At 47.2% G+C, this 16,154-nt stretch overlaps 2 protein-coding genes across 2 annotated transcripts in view; one reads left to right on the forward strand and one right to left on the reverse strand.

The window, feature by feature from the left end:
• The first annotated feature begins 2,788 nt into the window (after positions 1–2,788).
• Positions 2,789–16,154, forward strand: part of LOC308702276 (major histocompatibility complex class I-related gene protein-like) — a 55,742-nt gene continuing 42,376 nt past the window's right edge. Inside the window, exon 1 of the mRNA XM_081384984.1 lies at positions 2,789–2,889. Within this exon, the coding sequence (XP_081241110.1) occupies positions 2,796–2,889 (94 nt within the window). The 5' untranslated portion in view covers positions 2,789–2,795. The remainder of the gene's footprint in view (positions 2,890–16,154) is intronic.
• LOC308701560 (uncharacterized protein) overlaps positions 15,325–16,154 on the reverse strand; it is a gene marked incomplete at its 3' end in the record, with an annotated part of 34,192 nt that continues 33,362 nt past the window's right edge. The window contains exon 11 of the mRNA XM_081383916.1: positions 15,325–15,360. Within this exon, the coding sequence (XP_081240042.1) occupies positions 15,325–15,360 (36 nt within the window). The remainder of the gene's footprint in view (positions 15,361–16,154) is intronic.

Below are 16,154 nucleotides of genomic sequence, written 5' to 3' on the forward strand. Positions count from 1 at the left end.
AAACATAAATAGATGGTTACAGATTAGTTACATTTATATGATTTACTTAGTTTTTTTCAAATTAATTTTGTTTTTGTTTTAATGAAGCAATGCATGAGAAAAGAGAAACACCAAATGACTCATTATAATAAAAAATCTATTTTTTGAACAAAGTGAAGTTCTCAATAACAAGGTACCTCTTCTCTCGAAATCTGCTTTCCTTAACGACAAGAAATGTTTCAGCCAGTAAACGCACTCATAATTGTAGTATCGTTTCAGCACTGTAGGATTTTTTTCTGCATTGGCATTATTCCACTTCTCCACTGTGGGTATTGCCTGTGGTACATGTGCAGTGTATCTGAACACCCTCACATCCAGCGTGATGAAAGTATGTCCATCATAAGTGTACCGATCAAACGGTACTTCTGATACTTCAGTCTTATCATCATAATCACATCCAGAGACCCTCTGATACATATGAACTCCTGAAGAAGGAAAAAAAGGTAGAAGGTACAACTTTTTGTTTAATGCACAAGTAGGGATGGGCGATATGACCAAATTCTTATTTCACGATATGAGAAATGTTATTTTTACAATAACAATAAAGAACACAATATATTTATTTTGTGTTATTTGATCACATTTCTGTTAATAAAAATAAGAAAAAAGAAGCAAATTACAAAAACTAGGCCAAATATAACTAAAATATGAATGAAACAAAACTTATTGTGCTTAATGACACTTTTTAACATCAAACATGTCCCAAATCCGCACATCCGGCTTCAGGATATATTGAGCTTTTATATATATTTATAAGGTAATCGGTTTACATTTGAAAATGTAGTATAAAAGCATTTTGACTCACCACCTGACTGATTGAATCGCTCCATTAGAACAGGAATGTTGTCTTTGTAGATCTGCTGTTGTTTTTCTCTGATCTCAATGTATTTCTTCCACAGTTCTGTAGATGAAAAATCCTCCATCCAGTCCTGTTTGGGAACCAGCTGCTTTATGTTATTGTCATAGTAATCGATCTGTTGATAATCCAGGAAAGTTATAGATAAAAACTCTTGGATTCCTCGAGCCGTCTGTTTATTTAGTCCAGTGTATGAGGTGTAGAGCGTGTGTAACTCTGAACAAACATTGAACAAAACAACACAAGACATAAAGCTCTCAAACATGGTTAAGAATCTCATAATGTCAAATCAAATAACTATAAAATTCCATTATCAAAATGAATATTACATTAATTTGAGACACCAATCCCACTGAAATTCTTAACTTACTTTCTTTATTCTTTGATATTTTAATCTATTCTATTACAAACATCTCATGATTGTGTGTCCGTTCAACACACGGAAGTAGGCTAGATGAACGCCTTGCTGACAGATAATTCATTGTTTAAACGACTGTACGAAATGAATCTCACCTGAGTAAACCAAAGGTACGCAGAGGAAGAAAATGATGAACTTCATTGCTGACGAAAATCCATGTATTTGAGACATAATTGTTAAGTGTAGTCGTCGAAGAGAAACTTTACTGAGCGAGTCACGACAACCTGTGAGTGAAAGGTTCCACCCTTCCGTATTGAGACCGTTTCTCTAGAGTTGGTGACGTCAGATCAGTTGATTCATTTCCTGTTGATTCATATGTAGCAAAGGCTAAAGAGTTTTACAGCGCTCTTCGACGACTACACAAAGAATTTTCATCTGCAATGTTTTTTTCATCTGCAATGAGGTTAATAATCATTTTCTTCATCTACGTGCCTTTGGTTTACTGAGGTAAGATTAATTTTGTGATGTAATTTGAACTACGAATTCTCTTTCAACAAGGCCTACTTCCATGTGTTGAACAGACAGAAACTAAGAGTTTTCAAATCTGATATGCAATATTTTCTCAAACATCTTGTATAATATCCAGGATAATTTAACTTGTTCTTGAACTGAAAAGCAGGATTTTGATTTGTTGAAGCTGCACTGAAATTTTTCAGTTTCAGTATTTTCCAATTATATGTATTTGTCTCATGCAGCCTTCAGCTCGCCAGGCCAAGAAGGTGGCACATGCAGGGCTCTTACGCACTCCTCGGATGAGCACCGTGAGTGCGTGACCCTGCTTCTTTCAAGGAGCTGTCCAGTGCTACTAAGAAAACGGCTCATGCGATTGGCCATGCGATGGACAGTTTGGTGGACATTTAAATTTAATAGAGATCTAGGACGTGGAAACAGCTCTCCTCGACTCCCCAATTTCTCTAACAGGCCCCGACATGTACTGGCCGTCATGAGCACTGGGACTTTTCCAGTGGGCCGATCGATCACCGAAGAGAGGTCAAAGGATTCAGATGAAATAGCATTCACCGTCAACTTGTATAGGTAGTCATCCTTGCCCAATTTGGCAGCCTGAAATGCCAATTGCCTGATTCAATCAGGCTTCAGTATTCAGAGAAAAAGGAGTTTCCCAAAAGCGTCACTGACTGACACAATGCTTGTCCCCATTATCTCAGGGAATCGAGGTTACATGAGTAACCAAGCCATTTTGGTATCAAAAAGAAATTATATTTTTAACACTGTATTTATATGTAGTAACCATTTTGAGAACTTTATGTTGTTGTTTTTGTGTTTGTGTTGATGTGTGTTTACTATTTTTTCAGACTTACACATTTGACCGCTTACACCAGAATAAGCGGCCAGACGTTTGCAGAAATCCCAGAGTTTTCTGCTGTAACAACACTGGATAATCAACAGATCAATTATTATGACAGTAACATAAAGAAGCTGATTCCCAAACAGGACTGGATTAAAGATGGTGCATCTAAAGACATGTGGAAGGAATACACTGATATCAGAGAAAAACTACAGCAGATCTACAAAAACAGCAATTATGTTCTAACGAAGCAATTCACTCAGTCAGATGGTGAGTTAAAATGCTTTATAACACGGATCTGTGAAATGCTTGATTCTGATTGGTCGGTCATGACATTCCGAGGTCTGTTATTCCTCTGATAATAACTGTTATCAATAGCAACCTTAGACTGTAAAAAAATAAAGGACATACTCTCCGGGACATCACCGTGGGTCTCTGAAGAGCATTTTTGAAGCTCAAAAGACGGCAGTCCATAGCCATTTTGGCAGCACATCACTCCCGGATAACCAAACATGGTTATAAAAAAATTCACCCCCCTCACAGTTGTCATGAAGGGTTAAATTTGTTATATAGACAGTTGATGGGCCCCGTTGAATTTTTTTTCATACTATGGAAGTCAATCTTCTTTTGTGCTTGGTTTATACAGGTTTGGAACAACTTGAGGGTGAGTAAATGATTGACCGAATTTTTATTTGAATATGTATATATGCATATTTTGCAATAAACTCACCCTCATGTTACATTCATGTTACATCCCTTCACAGAGATGAACAAAATCACTTTCCAGAACCTTCACCTTCACAAATCCTCATCGGTGGACAAATCTTCCCAACTCTTCCCGACAACTGAGTACTTTTATAAAGTTCATGAAACATCTAAAGACCTTTAAAGACTCTTTTCTGTGACCATTCAACTACACATCCTTAAATTAAAGGTCCCGTATTATGCCCCTTTTCACAAGATGTAAAATAAGTCTCTGATGTCCCCAGAGTGTGTATGTGAAGTTTCAGCTCAAAATACCCCACAGATCATTTTTTACAGCATGTTTAAATTGTCATTTTTTGGGGCTCAGAAAAACGCGCTGTTTTAGTGTGTGCCCTTTAAATGCAAATGAGCTGCTGCTGGACGACACAGGGGGCGGAGCTTCATGAGACAATTTCAATCTCTCAGGACAATTTCATCTCACGGAATGATGATAATATCAGAAACTCTCAGTAACGGCGTTCATTTCGAGTCGGACAATAATGCCTACAGAGTCAGAGTGCTGTATAGAGATGGAACAGGTATAGTTTAGTAGTTTAATTACGGTTATTATAACGTATTTGTCATCTGCTTGTAGGCTATGTATCCATTATTTATTAATAGCCTACAAGTCTGCTGTCTGAATGATGATCAAACATATACTGATAAGTTTAATAAAGTTTATTGTACATCACACAAAAGATGAAGCGTCAGTTCTCTTACGAGAGGTTCTCTCGTATTGCGTAGTTAGCTTACGCTACGGGAAAGCCTTTCTTTCTCGAGATACTGAAGCCAAAAATTATCCTTAATTTTTATAATTTTGTCAACGCAGTGCGGCAGCCTGCAGACCTAGGGCAAGCTAACTAGCGTGCCCATTGGCTGCCCTGCGGCAACTGCAGCAGCCTACCGCTGAGCCCTTGGCGTGACGTCACGACCAATGAGCGCGCTTGGCGCGCTTAATGCGTCACAGCCCGCGAAAAGGGGTGTGGCTTAGCGTATATAAACAGGGCTCGGAGGCTGCTTCTCCGATTTCTGTCTTTTCAGCGAAGCTCTTCGCATCGCTGCTCTCTGAGGAAGCCGCCGTCGAAACAAGCGACCAGCACGCCGAGGATCTCAGCCTGAGGACGCCGGCCGCCTTCGCCGCCTTCAGCTTTCCCTGCCTGCTTCGCTATCCGGCGATCATATCCTTTACTGCTCTGTTTTGTATGTGTTTGTGTGTTCGCCCCGCGACACACTTTTGCATCTAAAAGAGCGCGAGGCGTTGTTGCAAATGCCTCGCTCATCCTGTGGCTCGTGCAGAGCCCCGCTCAGCGATGGAGACCGCCACGTGATTTGCGCTCTCTGCCTGGGCTTCGACCACGCAGCCCGCGCCCTCTCCTCGGGCGGCTGCGAACAGTGTGAGGACTTGCCGATGTCGACCCTGCGGGCTCGACTCGCCATGTTTGACGATCCTCCACCTTCCCCGGCTGCCTCTTCAGGGCCGCGTAAGAAGAAACGCCGCTCTCAAAGGCCTCCAGAGCCGGTGGTTATAGCTGAGCGCTCGCCGGAGCCCCTCCCGCGAGCCTCGCTTTCTCCTTCTCCCCCGCCCTTCACCGACGCGCAGCGGCCGGCTACTGCCCGCACTGCCGTCGCCTCAGGGGATGAAGCAGATGACGCCGCTGACAGCTGCTCTCTGCTTGCTTCGGACAGCGAGGAGTGGTCGGGCTCTCACCGCTCCGCCTCCTCTACTCCTGAGTCTGGCAGGTCCCGCTCCAGTGTCGACGCGGAGCTTATCCGCCTCCTCACCAAAGCGGTCGACCGACTGGGGTTGGACTGGTCCCCACCCAAGGAGCCCGCGCCTAACCGACTCGACGGGTGTTTTCTGCCTAGCCGCCGCCAAGCGCCAGCCTCTAGGTCAGCACCCTTCCTGCCTGAGCTCCACCAGGAGCTGTCGAAGTCGTGGAACGCGCCCTTCTCCGCTAGACTCCGCTCGTCTGTCTCCTCGGCTCTCTCCCAGGTGGACGGGGCCGCCGAGAAAGGCTATACCGGCATCCCTTCCGTTGAGGAAGCGGTGGCAACGCACCTTTGCCCGCCGTCTGCTAGATGGCGCTCAAAGTCTGCCCTGCCGTCTAAAGCCTGCAGGACCACATCAGCTCTCGCCGGCCGCGCATTCGCCGCCTCCGGCCAAGCTGCTTCTGCCCTGCACTCGATGGCTGTTCTTCAGATCCTGCAAGCCGACCTCCTCCGCGAATTGGACGAGAAGGGCTCGGATCATACAGCCTTAACAGATCTGCGCAGCGCGACGGACCTTTCGCTCCGTGCTACTAAGACCGCTGCACAAGCCATCGGCAGATCTATGGCCGCGCTCACCGTCATCGACAGACACTTATGGTTGACGCTGGCGGATATGAGTGAGTCAGAACGCGCTGTCTTCCTCAACGCCCCGCTCTCGCCCACCGGCCTCTTCGGCCCTGCGGTCAGCGGGATTGTGGACCGCTTCTCTGAAGTGCAGAAGGCGTCGCAGGCTATGAATCTCTTCCTGCCTCGCCGCTCGAGCCCAGCCGCAGGCCGCTCTCAAGCTCAGCCTCCTGCGCGCAGCTCCACACAGCGCTCGTCTCGGCCACCAACCACTTCGCAGCGACGCCAGGGCGGCCGCCCTAGGTCGCGCTCGACCAGCCGTCACAGACCGCCGCCCCCCCGGGGTCCGCGTCCCAAGATAACGCTGAAGTCTGAGCCCGCGAAGTCCTCCTAGCACCCGCAGGGAGGAAGAGATGGCTGAGTCCCGCTGCGGCCGGACCGCCATCAAAACGCCCAGCTCTGTCAGTCCCCTCAGTGCAGGCTACTACAGCAGCTTACACCGCAGCCAACGAGCCAGTAATACCACTCGCTCGCCTGCACACAAACGCCGTTTTTACGGCGGCCCAAATAAATCTCAGAAAGAGTGTAAATTCGGGCTTTCCGGCTCCGGCCGAAGGTGTTGTAAGCGTAGAAAATGTGCCCACTCCCACGTGCTCACTGCTTCACACAAACACGATCCCCATGGTAACGCGTTCAGAGCGCTCTCTCATAAAGCGGTCACACGCCGCTCGAGTAATAAGTGTAGTAAATGTGCCCACAACTCTGTGCTCACATCTACCTGTAACTCGCTCTGCCACTTGGTTACCCCGGGCAACAGCGGCTCAAGCCGAGGGTGTTATAAGTGTAGAAAATGTGCCCACTCCCATGTGCTCACTGCTTCACACAAACAGGGTCCCCATGGTAACGCGTACAGAGCGCTCTCTCATAAAGCGGTCGCAAGCCGCTCGAGTATTAAATGTAGGAAATGTGCCCACAACCTTGTGCTCACACCTACCCGCTGCTCGCTCTGCCAGCCAGTTACCTTGGGTCACGGATCCTCTAAAGCTCCCAAACACTGGCCGTGTCATAAGTGTAAACCCTGCGCCCGCTCACGAGCACGCGCACTCACTTGTAGACATGATAATCCCCACGCCTCTCTCGCGCCTGGGTTGTTTGACAGCAAATCACGCTCCATCCGATGGGACCGAGCTACTGAACGCTGTACAGTCGGCCAATACTGTTTACCAGCCCCCGTGTTCGAGCACCAGCGGCGCGCGCGCCGCGCCTTTCTCTCTGATACAGGCTCCCCATCCCGCGCAGCGCGGCGATCTGAGCCCAGAGACCATTCGACCCCTAGCTATGCATGCGGAAGCATGGGAAGCGATTCAGGGCGCGTCAGAATGGGTGCTGAAAACTATAAAACACGGCTATTCGCTTCAATTCGCTCGTCGCCCTCCGCGCTATACAGCACAGACGGAGACGAGAGTGAGTTCAGAAGCGGCGCACTTGCTTCAAGCAGAAATAGCGAAGCTGCTGCGCAAAGGGGCTATAGAACAGGTTCATCCTTCTTTGAGCGAGTCGGGCTTTTACAGCCGCTACTTCCTCGTGCCCAAGAAGGACGGAGCGTTCAGACCTATTTTAGATCTGAGACATCTGAACAAAGCCCTCATGAGACGGCCGTTCAAGATGATCACAACCAGAAAAATCCTCGCGCAGATTCGCCCAGGAGACTGGTTTATCTCTCTCGATCTAAAAGACGCATACTTTCAGATCCAGATAACTCCCCGTCACAGGCCATTCTTGAGATTCGCCTTCGAGGGTCGAGTATATCAGTACACAGTCCTGCCGTTCGGCCTGTCTTTGGCACCCCGTACATTTACGAAATGCATGGACACGGCCCTCGCTCCCCTGAGGAAACAGGGAATGCGAATACTGAATTATCTGGACGATTGGCTTATTCTAGCGCAGTCAGAGACGGAACTTGTGTCTCACAGAACAGCGCTTCTCAGCCATCTGGAGGAGCTGGGTCTCTCGGTCAACTGGACCAAGAGCTCGCTATCACCCCGTCAGTCAATTTCCTTTCTTGGAATAGAACTGGACTCGGTGGCTATGACGGCCAGACTGTCGGAGCAGCGCGCGCGCCGCATCCGCCTTCTCGCCGCATCCCTCCAAATAGGCAGCCGGGTTCCGCTGAGGACATTCCAGCGTATCCTGGGGCATATGGCCTCAGCTGCAGCAGTGCTCCAGCTGGGTTTACTGCGCATGCGCCCGCTCCAACGCTGGCTGAAAATGCGCGTGCCCCACCGAGCCTGGGCGGCCGGCGGCTTGCGAGTCAGAGTGAATCAGGGATGCATTTCAGCCCTGCAGCCCTGGCTGGCAGCCGAATGGTATCACACAGGAGTGACTATGGGAGTGATTTCACACCGGAAAGTTGTCTCGACAGACGCTTCCAACCTAGGTTGGGGAGCGCTCTTCGAAGGCAGACCGGTCTATGGCCGCTGGTCAGACCAGGAGAATCTCCTACACATAAACTGTCTAGAGATGCTCGCGGTCGAGAAAGCGCTCAAACACTTCCTCCCATTCCTCCACGGTCACCATGTTCTAGTCCGTACGGACAATACATCGGTAGTGGCCTACGTGAATCACCAGGGCGGTGTCAGATCAAAGATGCTCTGCACCCTGGCGGAACGCCTCCTCGTGTGGGCTCAGCACTCTCTGCGCTCGCTGAGAGCCGCGCATGTGCCTGGCCACCTGAACGAGGGCCCCGACAGACTGTCCAGGGACAACGTTCCCCCTGGGGAGTGGTCTCTACACCCCCAAACAGTCCAGTCACTGTGGCGACGGTTCGGCAGAGCGAAAGTCGACCTTTTTGCGTCAAAAGACAACGCTCACTGCCCAGAGTTCTTCTCGAAGAACGAGGACGCGCTGGCCCAGATCTGGCCCAGCGGCCCGTTGTACGCTTTTCCCCCGGTCTCTCTGCTGCCTCAGGTCATCGAGAGAATCAGGGAAGCGCGCCACTCAGTGCTCCTCATAGCCCCATGCTGGGAGAACCAAGCTTGGTTCCCGGATCTAATACAGCTGGCAGACTCAGCCCCCTGGCCGATACCGGTGAGGAGAGACCTCCTCTCTCAAGCACGCGGATCGATATGGCATCCCCATCCAGAGCGCTGGTCTCTGCATGCGTGGAGCCTCAACGATTACACGCTAATCTGCCAGACGGGGTCATGAACACGATCATACAATCTAGAGCCCCCTCTACGAGGCGGCTCTACATGTCGAAATGGTCAGTGTTTAACACATGGTGCACTGCTAAGGGGCTCGATCCACAGACATGTGGGGTATCGCGAGTACTGTGTTTCCTTCAAGAGCTACTGGACGCGGGCAGGTCCCCCTCCACGCTCAAAGTCTATGTTGCGGCCATTTCAGCGCTCTCGGTTTCTGAGCAGGGCCGCGCATTAGGAAGGAACGAGCTCGTCATCCGCTTCCTTAGGGGAGCCAGGAGGATGAACCCCCCGCGACCCCCCTCGGTTCCTATGTGGGATCTCTCTCTGGTCTTGGAGGCCCTGAGAGCGCATCCCTTCGAACCCTTGGAAACTGTGGATATGAAATACCTCACGCTCAAAACCGTTTTTCTGATAGCACTGTCGTCAGTCAAACGAGTGGGAGACCTTCACGCGTTATCTGTTAACGCCGCGTGCCTCGAGTTCGGACCTAATGACTCCAAAGTCATTCTCAGACCGAGGCATGGGTACGTTCCAAAAATTTTGGGCACTCCCTTCAGAGCACAGGTCATTTCCCTCTCAGCCCTGCCGACGCACGGCAGCGAGGCCGATAGTAATCTCCTCTGCCCGGTCAGGGCGTTGAGAAACTACATTTCACGGTCCGCCGCTTTCAGGCGCTCGGATCAGCTCTTTGTTTCGTTTGGTGGGCGCACCAAGGGTCTCGCCGCCTCGAAACACAGCCTGTCCAGATGGATAGTGGACGCTATTGCTGCTGCTTATGCGTCTAAAGACCTGCAGTGCCCATTGGGCGTTCGAGCTCATTCCACTAGAGGCATGGCCTCGTCGTGGGCATGGTCCAGCGGGATTCCCATTCATGACATTTGTGCAGCGGCAGGCTGGGCCTCCCCCTCCACGTTTGTTAGGTTTTACAACCTGGATGTTCCCGCCTTGCAGGCGAAAGTCTTATCAGTCTAAGTCTCGCGTATGCCAGCCCACTATCTGTGCGCGGGCTACGTTGTGTGATTTAGCTCTACTGGTTGAGCTGCACTATACAGGGAATTGGCAGTTAGGACCGGCCGTGCCGCTCCTAACCCCCTAGTGTGTGCTTATGTACGGCGCTAGCCCTCTTCGGGCTGCCCGGCTCTCCGCTATCACGTTCCCCGGGCTCTCCCTGGGACTCATTCAGTGGATGCTGGGCGCGCACGGCGTTGACAAGGGCGTTCCCGTAGCGTAAGCTAACTACGCAATACGAGAGAACCTCTCGTAAGAGAACGTTTCGGTTACTCACGTAACCTCTGTTCTCTCTAGAAGAGGGAACGAGTATTGCGTAGCCCGCCGTGCTCGCGCCACGAGCTCATTTCGCTTCATGCGACAGAAACCAGAGAAGCAGCCTCCGAGCCCTGTTTATATACGCTAAGCCACACCCCTTTTCGCGGGCTGTGACGCATTAAGCGCGCCAAGCGCGCTCATTGGTCGTGACGTCACGCCAAGGGCTCAGCGGTAGGCTGCTGCAGTTGCCGCAGGGCAGCCAATGGGCACGCTAGTTAGCTTGCCCTAGGTCTGCAGGCTGCCGCACTGCGTTGACAAAATTATAAAAATTAAGGATAATTTTTGGCTTCAGTATCTCGAGAAAGAAAGGCTTTCCCGTAGCGTAAGCTAACTACGCAATACTCGTTCCCTCTTCTAGAGAGAACAGAGGTTACGTGAGTAACCGAAACGTTTTACTTCAGAAAATCACCGTAAGAGCTGAGTAACACAGTAAGTTATAAGAAGTGCGCAAGTAGCCAGTAGAGTTGAGGGAGCATTCCTGTGGGCGGAGGTTAGTCAAGAAACGGTTCTAGTGACATCATTAAAGAAGGAAGTAGAGGGATGTAGTCCAAACGAGCCGTTCGTTGTAGTCGACTTCTGTTAAATAAAATATCTCGCTTGGCATTGAACTTTGAGCTTTTATAATTTTACAGATATTATTTATGCTCTAACAGCAACATTACACACTAACTAAAGTTTAAATCATGGGATCACGAAGAACGGGACCTTTAATATTCTTTATACTTTTACCTTTTCTTCCATCTCTGATCTTGAAATTTTAGCATTTCTTTTAGTATAAATCACTTTAGCTGCTTTTCCACCGTTCTCTTCGCTCAACCATTCAATTATGTGCCATGGTTTCAATGTCCACTGTGTTGCTGATAACAAAGCTCTTTACAAATATACAATGTGTCAGTCATTGTCTTGGTAATGCAAGAGTTTACAGACGTTATGAGATGTAAATAGTGACCGCGGAGGATGATTGTGTTTACTTCGCTCAAATGGTCAGTTACAGAGAAACTACAGCCAGACGACAGAGTGTACAACTGTATACATTTCTTTCCGTTCTTAGAACCGTTCGGCCCAACGATGTTTTCCTCATTTGTTGCTATGAATTTTGCAAAAAAATATATTTTTTTAATATTTTCTTAAATTTTGTATGAGCGATTTCAGGCCCAAACATAAAAGATCACATTCATCTAATCTTTCCTAACGATCCGTTAGCTGCCCGCCCCATAAGCATGCTGTCAAAAAAACGTGTCTCTGTAGGGAGCCTAGGCTCTGAGATCTGCACATAAAAACAATTGGTTTCACCAACCACTCAAAATAAATAGTGTTCCAACCAATCACAGACAGGGGTTGGTGTTGTGAGGTTTTCGAGATCAGCCATTATAGGCAGCCATGCACGAGCGCAAAACCTCACAACACCCAATCCTGTCGGTGATTGGTTGGAAACTGATGAGCTGAATCAGGTGTGTTTGATTAGGGAGACAAAGAAAACGTGCAGTGTTGGGGGTACCCCAGGAGCAGGGTTGGGAAACACTGATATAGAGGGGTAGTGTTATTTTTTTTTTTTTATTCTATAGAAAACAATTGTAGAAATAGTTTGAATACTATACAAGCCAGATGTGTTTTAAAGGGGAACAAGGCAACTCTAGCCATTTCTTCGCTGATTTTCACTTTTGTTGTCGCGTGTTTTCTCAACGAGCTCCCCCTACAGCTGTGGGCCGTATATTTCACAACACTGTAGTAAAAAAAAATCTCACTCTCGGCACCCTCCTCCCCCTTTCTACCGCTGCTCATGTGCATTTGTTATTATGGGAGCCAGCCAACTTTATTGTGTGGAGCTATGTCTACCGAGGTGGGTAATACAGTACATAATACACAGTATCATATGGTTTGTGTGTTTATGTCGAATTGCCGTAAAGCAGTAGCCTGGGTTTCCCCATGCTGCCTTGCGCGCAGCGCAATTTTATTCACGCTGTTAGGCAGCCTGGATTCCATGGACCAGATTTTCCCCTCAAAAAGGGAACCAATCACAGAACGGGGAGGGAGCAGCAAGACTATGATGACGTCTATGCGACACACCAAAGCAGTTTGTTTATATCTATGGATCCAACATGGCATCAGAGGCGAAGTTACCTTTCGATGCAGCCTTAGATGGTGTTCTAAGTAGGATAGTCGCTGAACGCCATCATGTACACATAAATCTCTGACCCATCGTCTTCTTCCTTGTCGAATTTCTGTCGCTCTACATACGTCATCTGGTATAATTGAAGCGATTGGCTATGAGCTACGTACAGGCGCATTTGATAGACATTCGTAGTGCCCAATAAACGGCTCTGGGCATTCATAAACCACGCCTCAAATGCGAGAAAATGAACATGTGGTTCCCAGACCACGTCTCAAAGAGACGAGGTCTGACGTTAGCCAGGCTGGTAAAGCAGTTCGTGTTTCTCGCTCGTTCTCGCTTCTCACAAGACTTCCTATTTCCAACCAAGGGGGTAATCTATCAGCCAGAAACTGAAGCTTCCTCGGGCGCAGCCATTGATTAGCAGACCATCACCTGCTGTTAGCATTCCATTGATTCCCATTCATTTGGCGTCACTTGGACAGCGAATAACTTCACATATGAGGTGTTTAAAGACTTTTTACATTTGTCCATTATTTATTTCTAAAGAAACACGAAAATGTATAAAAGGCTCCATTACCTTGTATCTTACGTTATGGCCCCGTAGAAGCAGTTTTTGTAAAAATAGGCTAACGATTGCGTCATAACCACGCGACTCTCTGTCGCACAGTAGAGAGATTACCGTATGGACGGGAGGAGAAGCTCGCGGGCAATCGGGGGGGACGTGGAGGCAAAATGACAAAGTAATTCATCAGAATACTTAGCAAAAGTTTCTCCTGCTCCTCGCTCATGGACAGCTCCTACTCACACTCTCCGTCTCTGTGAGATTCGGAAGGGAATGATTCAGATTTCTCTTGGCACAGCTACTAGAAGACAGACGGGTTGCGTTAGTACCCATGTTGCAAGGTTGGTTTTCTGCTGGAGAACGCTGGGGGGAGTGGGGAAAGTCACCATTCTCACCAGAACAGGTTATTTAACCATCCAAATGATTTCTAAACGGTTTTATTAAGTGGAAATAGTTGCCAATTTCCCCTTTAAAGGTGCTTCATGTAACTTTTCTACTTAAATGAATCTTTTTTTATTGCCTGTGTGTGAAGGAGTTGTAATCTTACATTAAAATTATCCACTTTGCAGGTTTTGCTATTACCTCGGAAAGCAAGTATTCTTATTTTTATGTGAAGGTGCCGGGTCGGATTTACCACGAAATCCAGTGACGTGACGTGACGTGACCTGCACGCGCGCTCCCGAGCCTCTCGCCTCGTCTAGCCTACTGACTTTGCACTCAACAGCGACGACACTGCAACTTATGACATGGACTTATGACTTATGCAACTTATGAAATGTCTTATAAAACTAAGAAACGACCTGCTCCCAGCAAAACACCGACTCCAACACACACTCCACATACTGATAAAAAACAAAAACAAAAGTTTTTCTGCTGAAGCTCGTAAGGCCAGACGTGAATCGCATGAACTTCGGGTGAAAACACGGCTCAAAATCGGCAGGGCATTTGAATCATGGAGAAACCTTATCTACAAACCTAGAATGTACATTTCCTGAAGAAAATGCGAAGTGGTGCTTGCAGTGGCAAAATCCGGCACGGTTGCTAGGGTTCCATCCTTACTTATCATGGTACGAGCATGGAGCATTAGTTCAACGTCAAGCTGATAAAAGTAGCCTATTATTGTAACGTTGCAGTGGGAGTTTACCTGAGTTTCCAGCATGTTGTGTGATGCTTTCTCCGGTGTGTTGCGTCTCAGTCTGAAGGTACCCACAGTGCTCGCTCATAAATTCGAGCACACGCTTGTAAACTTATTGGTTGCAATCTGAAACGTCACCGCTAGAGGTCGCTGAAAACTACATACAGCACCTTTAAGGCCTATGTGACTGACTACAAAGGTCAACAAGAGAAGTGTGCAGCCACTGAGCAGTTTTTGCTTAGTCAGGGATTTTTCAGTAAACAACAGGTGATGTGAAAGATTCAGATCATTGTTAAGAGGTGTCACGTGAGAGACTGTCGAGAGGAGAAACAGTCAGCTTCCACAGTTATTAACATCGCACATCTAACAAAGTTTTCATATTTAATATATAATTTTAAAATTATATATTTAATATTTTGTATAAATTAACAATATACGTTATGTTACTGTATATTACCTTGGCATTACATTTCAAAAGAAGAACTAGTAAACACTGCTGCAAGGTCGTTTCTGAGGGAATGACAGTTAATATTTCCCCTTTTGGAAAGTCGTGGAAACGCTATTGGATCAAAAAAAATATATACTTGCTGTAGTCTTGCTGTTTTCATTTGAGCTCCATCAGATGAGGCTGTTTACTGCCATTTTCTGGTAACCTTTTTATAAAAGCAATAAGGTACTTGAGGCGTGCTGTATTGTGAATATAGTCGTGTATAAGGCTATAGTCGTGTCTAACCACACCCTTCATTCGTGAGGGACTTATTCACAATACAGCACACTAATTGCGTACGTAAAATTACTATTCCTCCAGGGGGCGCTTGACATAATAAATGTAAGAAAACATGGAGAGACTCTTGAACCTTAGAATGAGAAAGCTTTATTGCTAAAGGCAAGCAAACACAGAGTAAATATACAGCAGTCGTAGTAAATTGATATCTGTGTCTTGTAAAGAAATATAAACAAAAAAAGCCTTTCAAATTGGAATTTTTAAAAAATCTGACACTGAAAGAGAGAGCACAAGCTCAAACAAACACTAGAGGAACAAGAACACACTTGAAGTTCAGTGTTCTGCTTTAGATTTCAATACTTTCTGAAAAAGATAAACATATAAAGGTATAAATTATTAAAACTCACAAATATATCTGAAAAATCGGTTTGTGAGAAATTACATAAATTATGTACCTGATGTGTGAATATGTGCTTGATCTTTTTTCAGCTCTTCTGGATCTGATCTCATAAACCAGAATAATGACAGTAGCCACGCCCACCAGAGCAGAGAGGACCAATCGGCTCACAGCTTCAGTAGGACCACACCAGTGGACAGAGTCTGAGAAATAAAAACATCAAACTGAGATCAGATCAGTCAATAAACTTTAATATCAAAAGTTTTCAGTCGTCACGGTCTGACCTTTACCATCAGATCAGACTGTGGCCCTCAGTTCATGTCTGCTCAATTTAAACAATTCTGTGAGGAAAATGACAGTCTACATGTGAAGACAACACCAAAATGGGCTCAGGCAAATGCTGAGGTGATGCGCCAAAATTAAAAGGCATATGAATGTTATCCATCCACTATCCATCTAGATATCCTCTGCTTCTGACCGGATGCCCCTTGGTGCGGCCTCCGAAGCATACAAAAAGCTGTTCCATGTGTCTAAAAGAAGCGGAACACTCTTTGTATATTCTCAAAGCCCTGAGTAAATGCAGCTCTCGTTCATCCACGGACGGAGGAAGTGCCGAGAGGGAGATGACCTGCTGGTTAATCTGCTATCCTCTTTCTTCCCCTTCGCCACTCCTTCACTGCTTTGATATGAAAAATGGCGGAGGCAGGTAACAGTGCTTTCACACTGGACTCGCTTGCTGCGGTCCTAGCCCGAGCGCGATTGTTGCCGGCTCCCCCCGCAGCATTGGTCTGGTTTCACACCCAACTTAATTCTATCGGACCCTGGTGCGTTTGTGTGCATCTTACGTCATTGCCATGCACGCAAGTGTAAACGCGTGCCTGCCTGCTTTCAGCGCGATTCATTATTAGGTAGAGCTAAGCGAGGGGAGCGATAAGCATAGTAGGCTAGCCAAGACTCTTTCAATTAAAATGTATTCATTTATTTATTTATTTATTAT

The sequence above is a fragment of the Scardinius erythrophthalmus genome, assembly GCF_964197995.2.
Source record: "Scardinius erythrophthalmus genome assembly, chromosome: 14".
Lineage (NCBI taxonomy): Eukaryota > Metazoa > Chordata > Actinopteri > Cypriniformes > Leuciscidae > Scardinius > Scardinius erythrophthalmus.